At 41.8% G+C, this 25053-nt stretch overlaps 1 protein-coding gene across 9 annotated transcripts in view; it reads right to left on the bottom strand.

Annotated features, from left to right (window-relative positions):
- BIRC6 (baculoviral IAP repeat containing 6) overlaps positions 1-25053 on the bottom strand; it is a 164587-nt gene that overhangs the window by 95157 nt on the left and 44377 nt on the right. For 3 of the 9 annotated variants that reach the window (XM_075267483.1, XM_075267478.1, XM_075267476.1), the window contains exons 15-40: positions 24788-24919; positions 24483-24661; positions 24265-24395; positions 23599-23760; positions 21964-22095; positions 20905-21002; positions 20672-20819; positions 20439-20593; positions 18802-18948; positions 16532-16719; positions 14257-14571; positions 14048-14147; positions 13706-13920; positions 12321-12529; positions 11879-12225; positions 11427-11646; positions 11094-11227; positions 10242-10379; positions 9935-10062; positions 9459-9590; positions 8168-8383; positions 6929-7112; positions 5327-5488; positions 3803-3936; positions 2104-2257; positions 1476-1592 (exon numbers count right to left, since the gene is read on the bottom strand). In XM_075267483.1, the coding sequence (XP_075123584.1) occupies positions 1476-1592; positions 2104-2257; positions 3803-3936; positions 5327-5488; positions 6929-7112; positions 8168-8383; positions 9459-9590; positions 9935-10062; positions 10242-10379; positions 11094-11227; positions 11427-11646; positions 11879-12225; positions 12321-12529; positions 13706-13920; positions 14048-14147; positions 14257-14571; positions 16532-16719; positions 18802-18948; positions 20439-20593; positions 20672-20819; positions 20905-21002; positions 21964-22095; positions 23599-23760; positions 24265-24395; positions 24483-24661; positions 24788-24919 (4377 nt within the window). The remainder of the gene's footprint in view (positions 1-1475; positions 1593-2103; positions 2258-3802; positions 3937-5326; positions 5489-6928; positions 7113-8167; positions 8384-9458; positions 9591-9934; positions 10063-10241; positions 10380-11093; positions 11228-11426; positions 11647-11878; positions 12226-12320; positions 12530-13705; positions 13921-14047; positions 14148-14256; positions 14572-16531; positions 16720-18801; positions 18949-20438; positions 20594-20671; positions 20820-20904; positions 21003-21963; positions 22096-23598; positions 23761-24264; positions 24396-24482; positions 24662-24787; positions 24920-25053) is intronic. The other 6 variants (XM_075267484.1, XM_075267481.1, XM_075267485.1 and 3 more) reach the window with 5 other exon arrangements.

A 25053-nucleotide genomic window follows, 5' to 3' on the forward strand; every position in this document is an offset into this window, starting at 1 on the left:
CATGTTCCAACTGATTTAAAGAGTAGAGATGAGCCAACACTGTTCGGATCAGCCGTTCCAAACAGCACGCTCCCATAGAAATGAATGGAAGCAGCTGGCACGTACACTTTGCAGGCGGCCAGTCGCTTAACCCCCCGTGTGTCGGCTACGTCCATTCATTTCTATGGGAGCGTGCTGTTCGGAACGGCTGTTCCGAACAGTGTTCGCTCATCTCTATTAAAGAGTAACTAAACTGTCAGACAACTTGATTTTGTTTGTCACTGATGAATTTTGTAGTCTACTTCATTAAATTTTGGCTCCTTTCTGTGAAACCCTGCATATTTTCACTCAGTTTTCAAAAGAAGATGATCCAGCCGACAAAATATATAAAACTTAACTTTTATTCTGCCAATTCAAGTTAAAATTTATCCAGTGAACATGGTGGTCAAACCACTGCCCAGCTAGCCACGTTCACTGGATAATTTTTAACATGAATTGGCAGAATAAAAGTTAAGTTTTATATATTTTGTCGGCTGGATCATCTCTTTCTTTTGAAAACTGCATATTTGTCTCAAGCCGAAGAGACTAGATCTGTGCTGAAGATTGCTTGCACTGGGAGTGGAAGACACATGGAGCGATTTCTCTTGGAGGGCTGAGTACCTTTTCCTTTTTCCCTTATTTTCCCTGTATTTGGCTTTGCATTTTCACGCTTTCCCCTGCTTCTTTATTGAGAGCGGTGACAAAGTGCCACTTTTGTTGACCGGGCATTTTCAGACACAGGGTTACCTAATGTGAATGTGTTTCATATACATTCGGCTCCCGGCTGTCAAAGAAACAGGTCGGCTCCTGCGTTCTCGCCATGCATGAGACGTCCTGCAATTTGAGAGTTTTGGGGCTTATAGATGGTATTAATGCCCTTTATCAGAGTGGACTGATTTGCAGGCCCTAGCTGTTGGTCTCTGCTGTACATTACACTCTGCAGCAGAGTGGCCGACATCATCTTTACAGACTCTGCATCCGCTGTAATAGCACAGCGGATGACGGGATGGGTTTGCACCACCAGTACAACCTGTCCTTGCGGTTCAGACCGCGCAGCATCGCCCCATTCCTGCCGCTGTAGGAAGCTGGCGGTGGCAGGAGTTGGGCGATGCATTCAAACTAAGACGCACCCCTAGTGTTCCCCTGAAGTTTGGGAGGGTTGAAGTGAGTCTTCTAGTCTGAAAAATACAGTATACACAATTTTATTGATACCACTTTATATTATTGAAGTGGGTAAAATCAGTGTGATTGTGCAGTCTGTGCATTAAGGACATAAATGGATTACTTAGAATCTCTTCCCCTATCCAGTAGACTAACTCAAATTAGGAAGAGGGGAGAAGCGAGTCGCAGTTTAAATTGAAGTGAGTGTTCACTATACTAGAACTAGAATGTGATGGTGGTGGAAATTTTAAAAAAAATAATAAATGCCTGTTAAGGTTTTTGATTTTTTTACTTACATGTAGGTGATGAATTGGTCAATGCTTGTAAAATGGAATCTGCCTCAAGAGTGGACATCATTTTTAACATTAATTCTGCTTGCTGCTCCAGACCAACTTCCAGGCGAGCATCAAGTGCTAGAAGTACAAAAATATAAATAAAAAAAAAATTAAATAAAAATATCTTATTTCAACAAAAAGTTTCAGGAAAGCAACCACTGAAAAGTTTGAGCTCAATTCCCCCCCCCCTCAAAAAAAAAAAAAAAAAAAAAAAAAAAAAAAAAGTTATATTGTGCCTTGGAATTGCATTAAGATTCTGCAACAAATGCAGCATGGACACTGAAAAAGCAGCAAAATAAGACGTCTATATGAAACTGGTTGCCCAGTTATAGGGGAATAAGTGTCCAATCGCTGGGAGCCCAATCACTGGGGACAGTGTGTAATCTACAGCAGCATCTGCAGGACAAAGTTAATGGATCAGCGGTCATACAAGGGCACTGGCGGTCCAGCAATCAGACACTTATACCCTGTCCTGTGGCTAGGGAATAAGTGTCCATAATTGGACACCACCTTGGGGACTCTTGCTCTTTTTTCCCCCTTCTGTAATTAAATGGACTAGATTCCCACATTTAAAACAGAAAATTCTCACCTTGAGAGACTGAAACAGACACCGTTTGGGTACCATTCTTTTCTGTAGTTGCTGCTGGTTTTGCCACTGGAATTCCAACACCTCCAATGTAAGGATTGTAATTGTAGGTGCCATAATCGGCGCCCCAATAATCATACCACGTGCTGCTGATCGGCTTTGGTGGGAAGGAAAAAAACCACACAAAATATTGAAGTCACATTAGACCTATTCAGTCTCTTGACGAGTTTTATTAAGTACCTGTATCCTCCATAATACAATAATTCTGGAGCATTCAATGTTATACAGTTTTCCTTCTTTAAGAATTATTTTTTTTAATAATGTGAGAAGTGTAGGATACCAGTTATGGGGGTGTATCCCTACAACATGGGCACTGTCTAGTCAGTGCTGTCTGTAAGAGGATAAATTTATAGTAGGTATAACAAGGAACAGAATACCAGGAGTGGATGTAACAGAATGGAGAAGTCTAAATGTTCCTTTAATATTGAAAATTACGATTAAGAAAAAAAAAAAAAAAAAAAAAAAAAGTGAATTTCTTTAAAGGGATCTCATCATTGCATATCTTTTTTTTCTGACTAACACGTAGGAATACCCTTAAGGAAGGCTATTCTTCTCCGCACCGCCGTTCAGCAGAAATACGGGTTTACTTCGGTATGCAAATGAGTTTGCTCACAGCACTGGGAGGTGGTCTCCAGCACTCAAACAGCACTGGGGGCGTCCCCAATGCTGTGAGAGAAATCTCCAGTGAGGCCTCTATCTTCTTCTGGAACTCCCCCTCCATGTGTCTTCTTCAGTCCTGGGATTTCAATCTTCTAGGCCTCAGGCAGAGCCAACTGCACATGCCTGGGCCACAATAAAATGGCCGCTTACACACATTTTTCTTATGGCCACAGGCAAACGCAGTCCGTGATGCCCGAGGTCTAGAAGAAAGAAACCCAGGATGGAAGAAGACACAGGGAGAGGGTGTTCCAGAAGAAGATAGAGGCGTCACTGGAGATTTCTCTCACAGCATTGGGATTGCCCTCAGAGCTGTTTGGGGGAAAAAAAAAAAAAAAAAAAAAAAAAGAAGCAGTAAAATCTGCAACAAGGCTTTCTGTAATGTGGAGCCTTAGTGAAATATATAGAATCGAGAAGACCAATCACCCTCAGTGTAACTAAGGTGGGATGTTAGAGAGTATGAACCATCGGAGAGAGCCAACATTGGAGTTCACCGAGTGTATACATAGAAGTCCAGGTGTAAGGGGGGGGGGGGGATGCATAATATACACCGCACAAGTGACTGATTTCTATACATACCTTAGGCTTCTTCACCGTCGTAATACGTATCTTCAGTGATAGTTAAAAGAAAAGTTACATTAAAAAGAGGGATGCTAAGAAAAGGCTCAGAGTGGTATTAAACACAAAAAAAAAAAACCCACAGAAAAGGCATCACATTGCCACCGACTGTCGAGATGGGCTTCCTCATTCGCTCAGACACCAGGGACATTCCCACTCAGCCAATGACTGGCTGCACCACTGACCCAAAAGGGACCAGGAAGCAGAGACTGGTGTAACTCAATGAGAGAGTGGGTGGGAATTGGTCAGATGGGCATTCCCTCTTCTTGGTTTTATGCCATTCTGAGCCTTTTATCTAAAGTGACCGACAGGAACGTGCAAACATTGTATTTATTGAAAGGTGCAAAAAGTGAAAAGCTCAACTTACCTTGAAGACTTTGGCTGCAAGAGGATCTTTTTCCAAATCAATATCTAAAGGATCAATATCAACTTCCATCAGGTCTTGAAGTAATTCAAGGTCAATTTCTTTATCTTTATCCAAAGATGATAGAGGAGGAGCACCTTTGGGTGATGAAAACAGCTTTAATACTGCCAAGTAGTGACGTCTGCCACCTAAACACCTGGACCATGAGGACGGGTACTGGGCAATTTTAAGGCTGTACTTTCATGCTTTCCACTTCGGTATACTCACATGACAAAGCTATACTGGCAGGCATTATTATAATGGGACATTATCTGTCTGGGGCATATTAAATCTCATTTCACCCATACCACCGCTTTACAATTAAATTACTGTTACTTTAACAATAACAGTATTCTAGACTCATCGTGCCCACCTCCTATAGAATAAAGTACCTTTCCCCCTGTAGAAACTTCTACCCCATCCATGGGATGCCCAAAGAGTGCTATATGTGAATGCTGCGTGGTGGGAACGCCTAGCTATTGCTCCATTCATTTTTATGGGACTACTACAGTCCTGGCAATCCACAAGAAGTGTATGGAGCTGCAGCCACGCATGAGCTCCAGCTCTACAATCACATGCAGCACCCAAGCGACCCCAATCTCCGAGGGACACAGCAATCACACATCTAGCACATACCCTGCATAATATCATTACATTAAATCTTCAGATAAGTTCCCTCTTTTCTTCCCTATAGAGGTCTTCGTTTTCACTTTACTTACAGTTTTTTTTCAATGCATGATCACTGGCACTTGCCGCCCCACCACTTTTTTTTTAAATTTATTTATACGATCTGCTATTGTATTACATTGTACTCCTGCGTATGCTCAGGTTAATTGCTGTTGTGTATAACTCGTATGGTAGCTTTGCCTTCACATTCCCTGTGTCCAGGGTTCATTGTATATAGAGGTAGCATTTGGATTACTTCCTGCGTTCTATTAGGTACCCTATTATAAGCTTCCAATTTTTTACCACTCATTAGCTCCTGATGAAGTTTCAATAGGAAACGAGGTTCTAGCTGCATATTCTATCTCAGGGTTTTCCACGTGTCCATCATGTCTGAGTAAGCTTTGAGCTCATTATACTATTGTTTGCACCCATTTATTTCTTTATGGGTGGTGCATATTTGGCAGAATGTGGTATTAAAACTCACTGTAGCACTGTTTATGCATATCTGGTACTGTTGGGTTTTATTAGGCTCCCCTATAACGTCTGCTTACCCTTCCATGTATTTTATGTTATTGTATACATAGAGTTGCAGTGACCCATTACTTGGTTATATCTGTATAATCTGTGTGACACGTGGCAGTTATCCCCCATTACTACTTATAGTGTGGAAGTCTAACTATATTTCATAGCCTATCTAATCGTGTGATGTTGTGTATCACTTATTTTGTATGGGTCATGTCATTTAATAAAGATTTGTATTTTTATATACATTCATATGGCTTTTTTGCTCATTGTTTTTTTTTTCAGTGATCTTACAGTTACCTGTGATGATATCCGGAGTTAAAGGCTCATCCACTGTTTCCACCAATGGTATGACAGAGGACTGCTGCAGAGAATCATCAGAGTCACCCGCTGAAGCAGCTGCCTCCTCTCCCATGGCAGATTCATCCAAGGCTTCAGCTGCTACAGGTGCTAACAGCTCCCCTATAAATAAGATAATATTTTCAATTTTATTTTCAGAATTCTGGCCTATTTGTACAATTTACTGAACTCTCCCTAGACTAGAACATATTCCGACAGCAAACTGCCATGTTAGTTTTGGTCATTTTTTTTTTTTAACTAACTTCCCAGTTTTATGACCCATGTGATATGCAGATGCCCTATATTTCAAATGTAATCATCTATACATTACTAGTCTCTGCTAGTTGGAGTATAACCTCTTATGGCATGGGCAACTAAGTGTATATGCTACAAAGAAGACTGTCCCTATTCTGCCCCTCTTTCTGATTACTTACTGACTTTGTGTTTTGGTTATTTCGCGATTGCCCAGTTCTACTGGAAAGTAATCTGAATTATGAAAACTATACAAATTAATGTACCAGCATTGTTTTAATGCAGCAAATGTTCCCTTGGCAGCCCCTAATGTTGACGTTCCTCCAGCAGTAGGCATTCCACAAGCCCTTACTTCTGCCTTTGAGTGGTGAATCTGGTGTCCATCCAAAAGTCTGCCACGGTCACCACTCAAAAATGAAGGTAGGGGTTGTGGAGATCTTACAGCATAGAGATTAGTCTATGTGTAGAAAAAGAACTTTTTGAAGTCAGGAAGAAAGAGCCAAGCAATAAAGTCAAGTTCTCCACAAACTAAGTGGTGAATGGCCCAGAATCTGGCTCATGTATAGTTCTGAGGCGTATGGTCTCCAGCTTCTTCTCCCCAGGCATCAGAGTCACACCACTATTGCCATGGCAGATAGGAATTCAATGACTTGCCTGTACTCAGAATTATGGGATAGTTACATTACCTTAGGGAGTGTGCACCTTCGCAAGTATACGGAGTCTTGCAAAGCCTCTTTCACTCCACTGGGGGATTATGGGAAACCTATGCAAATCTGTTTTCCAAGATGTAAATAGGAAAACCGTGCCTCTGCTGCCCTCTAGGGGCAGCCCCCTTAAATATCATGCACGACTTTTTCAATAAGCCATCAAACTAGCATTTCTATGCTCCAAAAGGAACAGATTCCCAGATGTGGACAGCGCTGTTTCGATCTGTTGGATCTCTTCAGCACAGCGTAGGGATACTAGTTTGGCAGAGTGAGACACTATGACCAGGATTAGGGGATAATTACACTCCTTAGGGAGGGTGCACCTTCGCAGGCGTATGGAGACTTACAAAGCCTTTCGCGCCACTGGGGGATTATGGCAAAAATATGCAAATCTGTTTTCCAAATTGCCTGTACTCAGTGATGTCAATTACAGAACAGGTCTACACGAGGGCAAGGAGAGCCTGACTATCACTTTCCTCCATGTTATTACATAGTATATACACACACAAGAAATGTAGATTAGCAGTAGATTAACCATTGTAGAATTCATAAAAGCTTGTAACAAACCACAATCTACTGAAGAAAAGAAACAATTGTCCTATACCTGCCAAGATGTCCTGAAGCATGCATGTCAAAGAGTATTGTGCCCAGGCACCACCCCAAGAAATGTCTCCTCTGTTGAAGTCTGTGCCAACCAACAGTAGTAGAAGTCTTTCCAGCTGCTGTTCATTCACAACCTCACACAAATGTATCGTTGGACGGGTAGCATTTGCTATTCTGGCAAGCACCTTAAAACATAGTTAAAAAAAAAAAAAAGTTGAAATATAGGCAAACGTGTCAGAAAAATATATGACTAGGCGATGGTAAAATCCTTCTATAATGGAAGAAGCTATACAAAAATACAAGGCAGCTATTTGTTGCAGACACCACTTGGGGGGGGGGGGGGGAATGTTGCATTAAACACAGTGGCTTGCTTAAGTATTCATACCCCTTAAACTTTTTCATATTTTGTCACCTTAAAACCACAAATTTGTATTCGAGATAAGTGATAAATACAAAAGTAGCATACAAGTGTGAAGTGGAAGGAAAAGGATACGGATTAAAATTTTTAATCAAATAAAAAAAATCTGATAAAATGTGATGTACAAAAGTATTCAGCCACACAATATCATTACTTTGTAGACACCTTTCATATTGCAATTACAGCTGCAAGTCTTTTGGGGTTATGCCTCTACCAGCTTTGTGAATCTAAAGACTGAGATTCTTGAAAAAGCTAAAGCTCAGCCAGATTGGATGGAGAGCGTCTGAACAGCAATTCTCATGTCTTGCCACAGATGCTAAAAGGGATTTGGGTCTGGACTGTGACTGGGCCATTCTAACACATGAATATTCTTTGAGTTAAACCATTCCACTGTAGCTCTGGCTGTAGGTTTAGGGTCTTTGTCTAGCTGTAAGGGGAATCTCCTTCCCAGTCTCAAGTCGGTTCCGCGTCACTCTGAGGTGCCAAAATCCGCCCCACCGCCCCCCTGGTGTGAACTTAGCCTTAGTGACGGATGCAAACAGCCCCCTCCATCAAGTGCCCATGTGCATTCACCCAAATGTAAGAAAAACATATTTCTAATTTTTTTTTTACAAAAGTAAAACAAACATGATTAGATTAAATTGGAGTCAATGAGTACGGACATAGAGTGGACTATGTTACTCTGCTACAGTTCATGCCTGTTGCAGTCATTCTAGGATGACAGCAACAGACTAAACAGAAGTGGGACAGACAAACCTACATTTTATTGTGGTAATCTAAGCAAAATATTGTAAGAGATGCATAGTGGAGCAGTAATGGTACCTTGCAGACAAACAGGAGGAGGTCAGCATGACAAGTGAAGTCCATAGACAAGAGAAAAAGAGCTAGCTTCTGCACAACAGAAATACAACGCTCATGTGTCAAAGTGAAGGGCAGAGGCTCAATTTCTGGGCTCTCTTTTGTTGCAGATACTTCCGTGTCTTGAGCAGACCGTGGCCACTCAGCTGTGCGGCGCAGGCGGATCAAGTCTTTAAAGTGCTGTGGAAGAGACAAAAAATAAAAACCCTTTTTAAGGTTTTTATGGAAATGGATGGAATGAATATTATGATGCACAACTCAGTCTTACAATACAAAGCTACAAAACATTATTTTAAGACCATGCACCACACAAGTCCTATCCACACAACACAAAGTGTCTGACCACTGCAATCTCTGACAATCATGAGCAGTGGTCCAGAATCCCCCCCCCCAACCCCATTTGAATGAATCAGAAGTCAAGTGTCTACTACTCCCCCTATTAATCTCTATGGGACACCTGAAATTGGCACTTGAGTGACCACTGCTCCACTACCAGTTTTTCATGATTGTGGAGGACCCAGCTGAATTCCCACCAGACATTTATCACCTATTCTGTTGATCGGTGTAACCACTTTAAAGAGGACCTGTCATTTCCTTAGGCACATGTGGTTTTATACACCACTAGAAAACCATGCAGCAAATTCAGTGCACGGTCTGCTTTCCTATTATGTACCCTGGGCCAAGAGATATCGGCACAAATACCAATGTTTGCCACTGTCAGAAGGGCATTCCTAACAGTCTAGCTGCACACAAATGGTTATACTCCCATTTTGTTTCCCTTTCCATTTGGCTTGAGTTATTTTGTGAAGTCTGGATTGTTTTGTGCATAACATTTAGACTCTGCCCTTATAGGGCATGTGTGCCGATAGAGTCAGGTTCAGTTACACAGTAGGTGCCTTCTATACTGTACTACCTATGGGAATTAAGGGTCAGAGGATTGGGGGTTCGACCACTGGGTCTCCCAGTCTTCAGGAGAACAGGTGACACGTGAACAAAGTACCAGTGCACATGTGACTGCCTCTCCTGTGGATACAGGATAAGTGTCTAGTGAGAATCCGTTTAAAAGGAGCCAAAAATGGAAAGTATAGGAGGAACTGCTATTGGTCCATAGCTATGCAAGTTGAAGTTATAGCTTTAATTGCCTGAGGCTCTTAGATTTATTAGAAAATTCTTGCATCTTGTATCACTTGAATGAAGGGCTTTGTGCCAACCACTTAGAAAGAAGATAGAAATAGAAGCCACAATCTCTTCTCACCTTAGAAGTTGCTTGTTTAAGCTTTGCTTGCTCCACCAGCAGCTTGTAAGAGGATCCTTTGTTGCTCTGTATTTTTTCTTTTTCAATTTGCTCTACTAAAGCCTTCTGTTTTGCCTTTAGTAGGTTAAGTTGCTAGAAGGAAAGTTAATTTATTAAATGATATAAATAACTTGTGTCAGTTTACACTAGTGATCCCACATACACTCTTAAGAGTCTGAGGTTGTGCTCACATGTAGCTATTTACTCTCTATTCTCAATCTGAAAGAGATAGGTGGATCTATAATTAGAGGATGTATGATAGAAAGATACATCTACATTATAACATTGCAGCGAGTCTACAGGTGTGAACATACACAGATGACATAAGAGGCAAGTAAAAGTTAGTTCCCAAAAGACAAAAAGGAGATGGCATGAAACTGCATTGAAAGTACAAGATGCCTCTATACACATGGTCTATTCCACCCCATACAGATTACCTGTTTGTGGTGAACAAGCTGTTTTCGGATCTTCCTGGAGTACAGCCTATCCAAGCTGCTGTTTCCTTTGGTTGACCGGTTTAGACTTTGTGTGTGCAGACTATTATTAATAAAACTCCACTGATTGCCTGCAGAACAGATAGAATTCAGTGACTAAAGCCCATTGGCAAAGGCATCCAAATGGTCCTTATGACTCAGAAGTCAAACAGGAAAGAGTCAAAATACAATAGATTGCCATTGCCGATGTATTCTGAAGACCAAATGCATGTGATCCGGAAGCTAAAATGCAAGTTTTCAGCTCAAATACCTGAGAGAAACCTTTCCCGTTCTTTGCCATTCAAAGGTTTTTTGGAGGCTGCAGCCTCGTCTTCTACAGTGGCGACGTAATCCAGTAAGCGAGAAACCAGCATGACCACCCAGCTTATCATAGGGATGTCGAGGACTCCTGCAAAGACAAACAAAACACTACAACTGACTCAAGTACATAGATTGATTGAAAAACTCCATTTTTAGGTTTTTGAGGGGGGTTTTGACAAGCACTACTGTCACGTATAGAATTAAAATTTCCTTTATTTGGAATTTAAGCAGTGTCCAAAGTTTTTCTCCTCACAATGCAGTGACACTATTGCCTGTACATTATACCTGCACAGCAGACCATGAACTCTCATCCTAGCCATTTTTTAAGAAGGACAACAGTGCTGAAATTTCTTTGATGATCTTTGAGGTTTAGAAACTCAGGCTGCCAGACTGGTCCCAACGCTAGGTCATGTGTCAACCAACTCTCTCCAGCCCATAGCTTCATATGACAGGTATTATGGAGACTGGCAGATTGACCCATTATGGTCATAAAGACAGTTCTTTACACTGTTGTAGATCAGCAGAGAAAGAAGGATTGGGGGAAGGGGGGGGGGGGGTCTTATGTACTGAAGTAACTGGTCGGTTTGCTCGTTGCAATGTCAGACCAAACTAGCAGAATCTTGGCCAGTCTAATAACTGGTCACTGGTCACTTAGATCTGCAGCACATACCTGCATGTCCACAAATAAACTGTATTGAGAAGATTGACTGATGCAGGAAATATGTCCATGTGAAAGAACCAACAATCTAGTTTGACAGATTCTGAGCTGTCCATTTAGTAGAAATGTAAGGAGATGAGTTACCTTCAACACGCCGGTAGACAGGAAGATGTGGTTGTAGAGGTGATAAGAGACTGTCTAGAAGATTTAATAAACTTTCAAGGACTCCACTGTTACTAAGTGATCTTTGGCCTATACAAGAAAGTAGTACGAAAACCCTGCAAAGAGGAGAAAACCAACAAAGATCAGCAAAGGTAAAGCTACACCAACAATGACTTTCTGCCTTAAATATTCTTGTACAAATATTTCCCCCATGAAATTAAATAGTGATGGTGGGGGGGGGGGGAATAAAAAAAAACACCCACAGACACCAGTGTTGTACATAATAAACAATTGTAATATTAGATAAGACCATACCGATCTTGTGGGAAGATCAGAAGCTGTTCCGAGTTGTAGAGTTCCTGCAGCACATTTGAGAGAAACTGTCCCCACCATCTCTCTGCACCACAAAGCTGTACCAGGAGGAGGCCAGTGTGCAACCGAATTTTTGGGGTTCCACTTATACACAAGTGCTTGAATAGCTCTTCACAGGCCTGAGCATGGAAAGTGTTCTGGAGCACAGCTGGCACTGAAGGCCCTGCAAGGTAATGGAAAGATTTAGCCAATGAAAAGGATAAGGCCTGTCTCGAACATAAAACAGTACATTACAGAACACTACCACAGATGGTTTGCCAGACAGTTTAGTTGATAAGTCTGCATCATGGCATGAAACAGAATGCAGACCAGCACCACAAAAACCAAATTTTTTTTGTCCATTGTTAACACACAAACAAGTCTGTGCACCATACTGCAGGGAGAGAGCCACTAACCATTTGAGGAGTGAAGAAGGCTAAGCAAGGTATCCAGAAGATAACGGATGATTGTACGGAGTTGCTCGGTTGAAGATGTATGTATCAGTTCTCTAGAGTCAAACTGTTCTCGTAAAGTCTTTCTGCTCATGCCCAGGGCAACCTTAAGTCTCTGAACGGCATGGTGAGCCAGGTTCAGTTGGAGTTGAAGCTGTATGCAGTCTTGATACGCAGAAAAAACTCTGCCATCCTCTTCAACCGCTTTGTCTGGCTTTCTTAAAAAATATTGTGCATTGTTGGCACTGTTCAATGGTGGGAGATCAATGCTTTGTAAAAGAGTCTCTAATCTATGGCAGGCCAAGTTATACCTAAGAAACAGCGAGAAAAGGAAGTTTAATGTAATCCGGTAAAAAAGCAGTGTGGACTTGGAATAAGAGCACTGAGTGTAGGGGGAAGAACTCACCTGCACTGGATGTCCTCCTGCAGAGCTACCATCATTGTAAGATGTTGGTCAATCTCTGGTTGACTTGCAGATTCACTTTCGCCTCTGAGTGGGTCATGCATTAGTTTCAGTTCACTTTCCCAAGGTAAAATATAGGTATGGCCATAATAAAAACCCAAAGGGATCTTTGCTCGGGCATTGGTACTTCCATAACGTCCAATGACTGTAATCTGATAATAAATCAATGTCAATTTACTGTAGTTTTTCGTAAATAAAGAACATTTGACTACTGAGAGCTAGCACTTTAAAGGGATTCTCTCTAAAATGCAATTTTTTTTTCTGGGTAGAAAATTTCAACCATGCAACATGGCCGCAAATCCACAGCAAAATCCATGTGGTTCCTTAGGAGGCTGTAATGAAAATGCAGATTTTGCTTTGCAATCACTGTAGAATTGCAGAGAACACCACAGTGGAATTGTGCTTTCCCATGTGGATCCACTCTTAAAGGGATTCTATCATTAAAATGCAATTTTATTTTTTGTGGGTACCACGTCGGAATAGCCTTAAAGGCTATTCTTCTCCTACCTTTAAAGGTCTTCTCTGTTCAGTCGTTCAGTAGAAATCCCGATTTTCGTCGGTATGTAAATTAGTTCTCTCGCAGCACTGGGGGGCATCCCCAATGCTGCAAGCGAAATCTCCAGCGCTGCCTTCATCTTCTAAAACGGCCTCTTCGCGTCTTCTTCCAGCGCTGGCTTCAAACTTCTAGACCTCGGGCAGCCGACTACGCATGCCAGCCGGCCACAAGAAAATGGCCGCTTACAATACTGTGTAAGTGGCCATTTTCTTGTGGCCGGCAGGCATGTGCAGTCAGCTTTGCCTTAGGCCCAAGGCCTAGAAGTTTGAAGCCAGCGCCGGAAGACGACGCAAAGAGAGGCTGTTCCTGAAGATGATGGAGGCGGTGCTGGAGATTTCTCACAGCATTGGGGCCCGCCCCCAGTGCTGTGAGAGAACTCATTTGTATTCCAACGAAAACCGGGTTTCTACTGAACAGCGGAACGGAGAAGACATCTAAAAGGTAGGAGAAGAATAGCCTTTAAGGCTATTCCGACGTGGTACCCACCAAAAAAAAAAAAAAAAAAAAAAAAAAAATTTGCATTTTATTTATAGAATCCCTTTAAGAATGGATCCACATGGGAAATCACAATTCCACTGTGGTGTTCTCTGCAATTCTACAGTGATTGCAAAGCAAAATCTGCATTTTCATTACAGCCTTTTAAGGAACCAAATGGATTTTGCTGTGGATTTGCAGCCATGCTACATGGTTGAAATTTTCTTGAAGTGCAGATTAAAAGGAAAGGAAAGGAACAATACCGTGGACAAAGTAATAAATTAGGCTTTATCTTTACCTTCATAAATCTGCAGACTGGTGGCGGTAACAAATCATGTAAAATGAGTGAATGGGTGCTGATATCTGTTGCAACAACTAATCGTCTACCATCAACTTCTTCACCCAAGCTCCAAATGTCAATTGATAAAGAGGCCAGATCACCACAGGTAGGAATAAGAATATCTGTAAGGAGCACAGGTCTGCCGAAATCTAAAGTCACAAATCTTCTAGCGCCTGAACACAAAAACAGAAGTATAAGCGGCGTTGCAGCACATTAGGTTCTTTTGACGCAATATACTGACTAGAAAAATTGTGCAAAAAAACCCAAAACAAACGGCCTCCATGACAAGTCTGTTCTTACCAGAATGCATTCTCTCAATAATAATGGACTGATGAGGAGGTGGTTGTAGGAAGTGAGAAGCATGAGAGATAGCCAACGCAAGACCTGAGCCCAGTTGAGTCTGAAAAAAAAAAAAAAAAAAAAAAAAAAGTTACATTAGGTTACAGGCAGATCACAAACACTAAGGGAAAAAAAAAAAAAAAAAAATTATGTATGACAAAATAGTTTACCCCTCTAGTTTTGCTCGAGTTTTTGCCATGTCCAGCAAGAATAGCAGGAGGCGAATCGATGACTGTTCCAGGAAACAGCTGGGCTAGCTCAGCATTGATGGCGGCAGACACAACCTCATTGGGTGGTGTAAGCGGTGGTGTCATGAAGAGTGGCGTCGTTTTCGGGGTGGGAGGTATGACATCGGATGGATGAATGAAGAACCCTGGGGCAGCCACGGGGTTGGAAGGCACAGAGTTGTGAACCGGGCCCACTACAGAGGCGGCTGCGGCAGCAGCTGCTGTGGTCTGGTGTAATTTGGCTTCCAGTTTTGCCTTCTGGAAAAAAACAAAAAAACCAAAAGCATGATGTTAAAACCTTAGCAAACACAATGACCCTACAGATTCGACAACTCACTTTATTTTTTTATATTGATTTTTTTTTTTTTTTTTAGTTGAAGACTGCCACAGTTCTGACTTTTATTTTTACTTGTACATCAGTCCCTCTATTTAAACGGAGTCTAAGCAGACAGCCTGTTTGGAACTAAAGATCTAGAACAGCCCAGATGTTACACGTTTCTAGACATAACTTGGCTTCACCTTGTTGATATCAGTACATCAAATGGAAACTGACAGGTAAACCAAGTCAGTGAAATCTTAAGTGACCAGCTTGTTACGACTGGTAGGCAGGGGGGAGGGGACCTCCTACAGTCTATTGCAAGGCTAGGCAACCTTCGCCACTCCAGTTGTTGTAAAACTACAACTCCCAGCAGAGCATACTTGAAACTCCCATAGAAGTGAATGGAGCATGGGAGTTTAGTTTCACAGCAGCTGAGTGGCAAAGGTTGTTGACCCCTGGTCTACTGCATTGCTTCAGAAAGGAAACAAAAAGGAAAAAAAAAGTGTATACAACACATACAAGACAGAATGAAAAAGACAGGGTTAACCAAGAAGATAATGTTAATGCCAATCTGCAATTCTGAAAGGTGCCCATACACTATTATTAACAGTCAGCTGAACACGTGATCAGACAGCAGCCATTCCTCCCAAATTCCTAACAAGAGCGCTCACCCAAGTGCACTTTTTAATGGAGATAGGAGGCTATGCCACCGTCAGACACCTCTAATGACTTACCCACAGAGGAACAAAGAACTAGGCATGCTGATAATCAAGTCGAACCCTGAATTTCCCCAAATATCTACCTTCATTGCTGCAGAGTAAAGTGGCCATACAGTTAAACACTTCCTGGTATTAGGGCCCAATATGACAACTTCCAGGTAAAGAGAGTGTTCCACTCCAGATAACTCAGGTAATTGTTAAGTCTTGAATTTTTCGGTAACTTATCCTTAGAACAAGTCATCGGTGGAAGATCAGCAACCCAGAAACCTTCACCGATCAGCTGTTTGCAGAGGCTGCAGCGTTTGGACGTGCACTGTATAGCAGCTGCTCTTGATATTGCAGTTCAACCATTTCTCTTGACTGGAGATTTGTACTTTTAGGCCGGGGTCACACGGGGGTATTTTGGTCACCTCAGGTTCTGATCCAAAATACGGGTAGCTGCGACTGGATGCCAGTGCACCGCGCACTCCGCTCCATTAGGCCCAAATGAATGAGCATGTCCGTTCTTTATTTCCGTGAGCCGGAACAAACCGGAAAAAAAGACCTGACCAGCTCCCACTGATGTCAACGGGGTCAGTCTTTTTGGTCAGGATTTTGAGGTAGATATGGCCTCAAAATCCTGACCAAAATACCCAGTGTGAACTCAGCCTTATCTATAGCTGTGCCCAGTATAAGAGTATGGTTTCAGTTATGTGAATAGGATTGACCGCAGCGCTGTGTAGTAGTTAGCTTGGTGCACCAGCTCCAGCCTGGAAACTGCTTCCAGGCCCTGTCACCTGCTGATCTTAGAGGGTCTGCCCAACTAATCTCCCCATTGAAAACACACAGCCATGCCAAACATGCAGGTGTGTGAAGAAAGGAGGAGAGACAGCTGTCTGAACAAGCATATGGCCGACAGTATCTAAGGTGTATGGGCAACCTTTATGTTCTGTGCATCTCACAATACACAGAAGTTGAAATCAGAGACCTCTAGTAAGTCTAAGTGAGCAGATGAGATGAAGGAACCCCACACACCATGCTCACCAAGTTCACACCGTATAATAGCTTGATTTTTAGAATGGCTTATGATATGGAAATCTCCAGAAAACATTTCATGTAAAGAAATGAGAGTTTTAAGGCATTTTGAACAAGGTTCTCAGCATGTGGTGTTTAAAGTGAACGTGGGGAAGCGTCCTCCCACCTGTTGCTGAAGCTTCAGAAGCTGCTGTTGTTTCTCTTGCAGTACCTGGAGCTGCTGTTCGGCTGAAGCCATTGCATGAGAGAGGGACTGTAGAGCAACCTGGGCTGCAGAGCTCAGGGCGGTCGAGGCTTCTCCCACTGTACCAGCAGACAAGCCTCCCACTGCTGGGGTCACACCGAACGTACTCACTGGCATAGAGCAAAATAAAACACAATCATGTAAATAAATGTAAACTTCATTTCCATAAAATTCAAATAGATATTAAACCAAAAAACCACCAAAAACCCATATATAGTATACAAGCGTTTCTTTAAGGGAGTGTTGACATGCAGATCTTTAAGGTTGACAGGTAAGGTTTCATTTTAACTAGCATGTAGTGTTTGCCAAAAACTACAGCAACCTTCTAATGGGGGTGAGAAGTTGGTCATTTTAAAGGGGTTCTCCCATCTCAGCCAGGCTGCAGTGTCTACTTTACACTTCCTGTATTCCTCTCTACTTCCCTCCTGCTAAACAAGACAAACACTACTTCTGCAGGTCAGATAATCTGCAGATTCTTGTATACAGCGGACTCCGTGTTGTCTGTGTGTTTACATAGAGAGATAACAGACTCGGCTTTATCAGCAAAGTACAATTATCTGAAAGGATTGTCTGAGTAAGTGACGTCACTTGTCCTATCTCCCAGGTCCGTGGTTATAGCAACGCAGTGTAAACAATGGAAGGAATAAATTCACATAGCCGGGAAACAAAGCAAAATTTCTAAGGCAATTTAGGAAAAGTCTTCAATTTACATAAGCTACCAGTATAGATAGGATCCTTAAGATGGGACAACCCCTTTAAATTTTATCAAATCTTTATTTAAAAAAAAAAAAAAAAGCCAACATGGTCAACATCTTAAAGAGTCCAAAAGTCTATGCAACAAAAATCTACACTGGAAACTAAATTCTCTGAATGAAGTGACAAGTTGTACATCATATTGTGATCAAATCTGGCAAGAAAATAATATGCATCAATAAGAATGTGACGTCATGTGTACAGTATGTTCCCATCTGGAGGAGGATTATGTTGAAGTCAACTAAATAAAGTGTTTTACCCAATACATTGCTTTATCTATCTTGCTCCATTTGCCAGATACTGCAGATTACATCTGCTCAGTAGTTACAGCTTTATTGCCTAGGTTTCAGACTATCTGGCTACAGGTCAGGCTTTTTTGTCCAGTTCCTCTCTTCACTGTGGTTGATGGCTAAAGGAGTTTCAGCTACTCAAAGTGCTGTAAACTGCTGAGCCATGACAAGGGATGGAATAAGCTCGATCAGTGAGTTATTGCTGTAAATAAATGTAGTGTAGAAGAACCATCTATATCTAGTAGCCTGACCTGTACATCACATTGGCTAAGACTGCCCACCAACTTGAGAAAGGGAGGGGGGGGGACAAAAAAACAAAAACAAAACCACCTCCCTTTCTACAGTTGTATGACCTGACCATATTGCTCTCCTGTTCACAGACAGGATCTCCATTATACTCAACTGCTTGTGATCCAAGGATGCAACTATTGAATGATGGATGGACACTGAAAACAGCCTAACAAACTTTTCAGTAGGTCTTAGGCTTCCATCCAGATTTCCTTAACTGAAACCTCAGAAGTTCAACTAAGGTTCACACCAGTGCGGGTCTCATTTCAGTTTCCTGCCCGAGAAACTGGACAGGAGACGGAAATCGGCAGGCAGTTTTCAAATCCAGTCATTTGAATGGGTTTGCAAAGTGTCCACCCGTGTGTGTCTTCTGCTCTCTGCAGCGAAAGAGGTTGTTTTTTTTTTTGTTTTTTGTTTGTTTTTTTTAACTGGACACAAAGTTGGACATGCAGGACTTTGTGTCCGGTTATAAAAAACAAAACAAAAAACAAAACAAAAAAAAAAAAACACACACACACCACACGATTTTGCCACGGAGAGCAGAAGACACTCACTGGTGGATACTGAATGCAGGTTTCAGTCTTCTGCTGGCAGAATACTGAAACCTGCAAAAAGGAGATCAGGCGCTGTTATAGATCACCATAACACTAGGACTCTGTGTCCTGGCATAGATATGGCACGCGCAGACTGAATTCCAAGAATGAAACTCAGGCATGTGAATGAGCTAAATATAGAATATTTTCTCACAAAAAAATAAATTACTGGTCATACCAAACATATCTTCTCCCATTACCCTTCAGTATCATTTGTATTGTATATTTTACATATGATATTATAAAGAAGAAAAAAATTTGTATATACCAGTAAACGTACTTGCATCATCCCTCTCAATTCTGGTACCATCACTTGTGGAAACACAGGTAAAGTGCAAAGGTTCGACTTCTAAGAGTCCTGTCAGAGAAGTGAAACTGCCCTCTGCGGCTGTGCTGCTGTTCACCTTGCCGCTACCTGTTAGGAATAGCAGAAGAGCATTACAAATGGTGGATACCAGGTGGTTAATACAAGAAAAAAATTAAAAAAAATTTCCTCCATGAATGTAGATACACTGCTAATTTATTTTATACATTAGCACGTGATATATATCCATTTACAAATGGCCGGCTTGTGGTATCCTTAACAAGGCGGTTCGTCTATGGTTGCTGTACTTCAGACCTTCTCAACCACTATGTTAGAAGGCAGAGCATGGCAGCCACAGGCATAAATGGGTGATCAAAAGACGTGGGGACCCTTCACGTTGGTTTACAAGCTTATGTATTTTGCCCAAATTAAGACCGATTTATAAATCAGTTGCAGACGAATATTGCATTGTACTTAAGTCTTATCCAGCCTTTTTATGTTATTTTCCTTCTTCACCCACAAAAGTGGAGAAGAAGGAGGGGAGGCACATTGAGGCAGAGTCTTGGGATGAGGGCCAGAATGGGTTTCAAAACACAAGCATTGCTCACCTGACATATTACCCACTGCTACGGTTTAGAAATTTTCTGGGATCCCCGCACAGTTTCTCTACTTCCAGGTCCCACTTGCCACAGAGGAAATGGTTGAGAAGCCAACCACTGATTGAGAGAACACCACGTGTGTGACCAAGGACAAGCTAAGAAGTCACTCCCTGTGTCAAGAAGGAGCAGGAAGTAGAGACCAGCGGGAACTAAGGAAGAGTCAGATCAGTAGGGAATTGTTAAAGGGGTTGGCCACTTTCAGACCAATATTGACAAACAAATGTACAATAGAAAGATATACAATTTTCCAATATACTTTCTGTATCAATTCCTCATGGTTTTCTAGATCTCGGCTTGCTGTCATTCATTCTGTTACTTCTAGAGGATAAAACTGACCATGGTCATGTGATTTACGGTCCATGGTCATGTGATGAGCACACAGGTGCACAGCTGATTACTAGGCAGATGTCTGATTATTGTGCTGTGACTAATGAGCGGCACCTGTGTGCTCATCACATGACCATGGACCGTAAATCACATGACCATGGTCAGTTTTATCCTCTAGAAGTAACAGAATGAATGACAGCAAGCAGAGATCTAGAAAACCATGAGGAATTGATACAGAAAGTATATTGGAAAATTGTATATCTTTCTATTGTACATTTGTTTGTCAATATTGGTCTGAAAGTGGCCATCCCCTTTAAGCATTACTATTTCAGTTGAGAGTTTGGCCATAGCGGTTTTCCTGACCACCATTTAAGCCACAATAAACAGATTTCAGCACTGCTCCCATACATAATATGCGAGTCTTGGATTACAGCAGTGAGCCCTATGAATACCCATAGAATACGCATAGCCATCACCAAAGTTGATACATTAAGTGAACGGAACCGACACTTATCACCTGTATAGAAAATTTACAAAGTAGCAACTATGTAGTTTCATTTCATTACCTAAACTAAAGAATACATCCTACATACTGGTTTTTACTCTATTACTTACCTAAAAGGACATCTGAAAGGTCAATTTCATCTGTCTGTAACCCAGTGCTACTATTGTATATGTTTTTACAGGAGGAGCCACTGACTTCCAAATCAAAGAGTACTGGATCAAACGGTGAACTGTACAGGCCATATCTAGAACACAAAGATTGAAGTCTGATTTTTGTAAGTCAAACCTCTTATAGAACTTTTGTAGAAACCTCTTCTAAACAGCTGTCTAACAAAATGTCTTACCTAGTTTGAAGTAGTGCCTCCATAGGTGTAAGCCGGTCCTGCAGCTGTCTGGATACTGCGGTAAGCAGCGAAGCACAAGAAGTGCTACAACCTGCAAGGTCTTCCTCCTTAACATAATTTAACAAGACAAAGTACCAGTATACAGCTCCTGAAGTAAGAAAAGAAAATAAATAAATTTGGAGTGCAGACTCCAGCGCCATCCAGTTATTACACAAACAGATACAAGGACGTACCCCCGGTTGCTGCAGAGGGAAGGTAAGTCATGTTTTCCAGCAATGCTTTCAAAAGAACAAAGCCAAAGCTTGGCTGATTCGGATCACATTTTCCATTGCTGGGAGAAATATAAAATAGAGGATTAGAAGTTTACTTAAATCTGACTAGTATTCCCCTCCCTGGATTGCAGTATATGATTCGTCTACAGTATGACAAGACAGACCTCAGATTTGTAAGTGACACTTCCAATTTGTAGGCAATATTTACTGTAGTTTCATGAATTATAGGAATTAAGGGGACATTTCACTTTAACAGATACTACACTGCTTTTGTCTCAGATTACCGTATATACTCGAGTATAAGCCGACCCGAATATAAGCCGACCCCCCCCTGAAGGAAACCCCTGAAGGCTAGATTGCAACAATACTAAGAGCAAATGAACAGCCATATAGAGTAAAGCAGAAAATGAAGAGGAATTCCTCTTTATTTTCCACCGCCAGTATTTTCACCGCTGTCTAGCCGCGACGCGATGTTGATACAGGAAACGCATCAGCGTTCCATTGCAGCATCCCACTCCTGCTTAGGCCTGAATGAATGGGCCTACTTAGCGGAAAGAGTGGAGCCATGGGAGCCGCGTAAAAAAAGATTGAGCAGGGCACTCTTCTGCATCCTGCAGAGATCTCTGCCTCCGATTAAAATGAGGCAGATTCCAAAAGACATCTCCCCTGGAGACTGGGGGTGAATCCACTCCAAAATCTGCGGCAAATTCCTCAGTGTTAAAATAGCCTTATAGTATTAGCCAATGTTTTCGGGCATAGTAGCAGGGTAGAGGAGTCAACCAACACCAGCTGCTCTAGTTTGTTGCGGTGATGCTCAGACTCCATCTCCTAAATAAATGGATGACAGGCCTTGTCAAATGCAGTAAAACATTCTCCCATTCATTTAAGGAGCTAGGGGAGAGGGAATGCAAAAATGGAGCCAGTTTACAAGAGTGTGATGTAACTGACATGGTATATGCCATAGCATGTGACATAGCATATGAAATATACTTTTTTAAAGTTTTATACAAGTACACAAACCTTATGCAGAGAGCTAAGAAGCGGGAACATTTATGGGCAATACTTCTTCCTGCTTCAAAGAAACATGTGCGCACGATATCAGACAGACATCTTCTCGTTTTGGATAATAAGCTCTCTTTTCCTTCCCGTAAGCTTTATAAAGAAAAGGAAAAAAATAAATAAAAAAAAATAAAAAAAATTTACAGAATAAATGATAAGTTACACAAAACACTCGACTCTTAAAGGGGGTTTTCTGGGATTGCGATGTTGATAACCTATCATTGGGATAGATCAATATTAGACTAGTTGGATCCTACATCCAGGACCGCAACTGATCAGTTGTTTGAAGAAACTGCAGCTTTCAGGTCAGCGCTGCAGCTTCTTCATAGAAATAGGCTCAGGCCTAGTCACTTACACTTCACAGCAAATAAACCACGTGACAAAATAAGACCCCACTGGTCTATGAAGCATTGAATGGCTGATCTGTGGGGACACTGGGTATTGGATCAAACATTAGATAACGAGGATAGGTCATCAATACTTAATTTCCAGAAAACTCCTGTAGGTCAAGTCCCCACGGGACGTCCCACAGCAATAAAGCGCTGCCGGAAAACCTGTGGCGTGAACGCATCGCGGTTCTTCCCACAGCGCTTTAAACAGAAAAGTCAGTTTTTATCCGCAGATTTTGTTACAATTATACCTATGAGGTATTTATACCACCAGTATTTCCACAGGTATAGTTGACATGCTGCAATTTCCAAAACCACACACGGCGGTTTACCCGTAAAACACTGCGATTTTTTTTTTTCCCAGCGTTTCCACCGCAGGCAAATTGCGGTGTTTCTGTCCAGTGGGGCCCCAGCCTCAAACATCATTTATAGACAGATTATGAATAGAGATGAGCGAATAGTATTCGAAACTCTAATGTCGAATACCTCACTCCCATAGGAATGAATGGAAGCTGCTGAACACAAAGGGGTTAAGCGCCAGCCGCTTCCATTCATTCCTATGGAGCGAGGTATTCAAAATTAGAGTTTCGAATACTACTCGCTCATCTCTAATTATGAATAATCACATCAAAATTCAAGAAGGAGGGAAAAAAAGCCCCAGCAATTGAGGACCAGAGCCAGGAGGTGACCCCTTCATATTATTAGCCCAAATTAAGTCTAAGTAGTTACAGTTGGTATAGTATCAGGGTGCTACAGATTAGCGTAGGCCATAAGTATATAAAACTTCTGCACCGCTAGTCACATAGGTATGTTTATAGCACCTAAGGCTTATATATCCTCTGGCTTATGTAACTCATGCCATCAGATTATCTCTTACACGAAAACTTCTCATCCCAGCAGCTCAAATAGGGACCTGTGTCTCCTGAACCCTACAGGGTGAGATTTACTCCAGTGTTTGCCCGTTTCTGTAACTCCTTATCAAACTTAAACTGAAGTTACAGAAACAGTGTAGCACTGCAAGCTGCAACATTTCCATAAATCTTATTTCTGACAGCCTTACGGAAACCGCATAGAACATTCATGGCCTACTGTTTCTGTAACTCGTGGACTAGTGGCCAGGACTTACAGCACAGGAACACCACTTTAATGGGGTCGGTCACTGGGGTGGGGGGGGGGGGGTGAAGGAGGAAGGACAGCGTCACTATACCTGCCCAGCCCATTAGAGTGTACGCCAGCAAGCCAACACAGAATATCCAGAACCAAACTCTGTGCATGTTCCGTAGTTAATCCATCAGATGCTTTCTTGCAGAGCGTGTTCAGAAGCTTCTCATGAAAGTCTGAGAACTGCAACATGGCGCACCGCTGGACCCTAAGAAATATTTAAAAAAAAAATAAAAAAAAATTTTTAAGCAAACAAAATTCCTACACAATTGTCCTTACCATGATACAACCACAACCCAGATTCATGTCCCATCCAGAGTTCATGATATGATCAGACAGGTAGGAATAATATACCCGCTCGTTTTAAGTTTCTACCCATTAACAGTTAAGATAACTGTGCCATCTTGGCTAAATCGTGCTTTCCTGCCACTTGACAGCAAATAGAGCAGCAAGAATTGAAATCCTATGTCCATGTACAAGGCACTGTATAAAGGGAAATGTAGACAATTCTGCCCACTGAACAGATTGGACTACTTGTATCACTATCCAGGCCATGTAGCATAACCATAGAATTAAGAACACTCTTCAAACTATAATCTGTGCAATAATTGCAATGTCCATGTGGAAGGGGGTCCGAAACCCAATACCTTGTAAAAATACCCTGTAAATTGGCTGCTGGCATGTAGTGGTTCCCATTAACTTAAACACAGACCTTTCTTTTGGGATACAGGTTTTCTTGAAGCGCCGTATTGTGACAGACACTTCCTGGAGAAGGTCACAACCTCTCAGGTTATCAACTTTCCGGGATGAGGGGTTGCTTTCAATTTTTGTTGCAGATTTGTCCTTTAGAAGGAGAGAAAACAAAGACACTTACTGTTGTACTAATGTTGTTTTTTGGTAGTAAGACAGTAATGTGTTATGGTCCCATACCTTGCCTGGTACGACCTTAGCCAATAAGGAGGCAAGAGAGTGCCCCTTTACATGCACAGTTTTTATTGAGGGCATCCTTACAACTGGTCTGGTACCGCCATTGCAAAGGTCTTCTGATCCTCTGTCAATCACAGCCTTTACGTGAATTAAAAAGGAACGATACTTTCCTCCTGCCATCCCTACATATACAACATAAATCGTGAATGATGCAGATCAAAAACAGCACAAACTAACTCAAATTTGGATTTGTATAATAAGGTTTTGACAAATCTTAGCATACTTGGTTCAAGCAAGTTTAGACCTACCTTTTACAAGCTTAGGACTTGTCAAGGTCAACATTCCCGCGTGACCCGACAGATCAAGACCACTTGCCAGCCACACTGGACCACATAAGATATCTTCTTTGTGTTCTTCTAAAAATGGGCACAGCCTTGGGCCTAGGCAACCAAGAAAGACAACTTTAAGATGACACAGTCATCACTGGGCATCTCATCAAGTCAACTAGTATCCTGCTCTGAAGTGATGAGGAGGCAAGAATTCACAAACCACAGTCGATAGAGGCATTTCTGGT

Source organism: Leptodactylus fuscus, chromosome 3, assembly GCF_031893055.1.
Source record: "Leptodactylus fuscus isolate aLepFus1 chromosome 3, aLepFus1.hap2, whole genome shotgun sequence".
NCBI lineage: Eukaryota > Metazoa > Chordata > Amphibia > Anura > Leptodactylidae > Leptodactylus > Leptodactylus fuscus.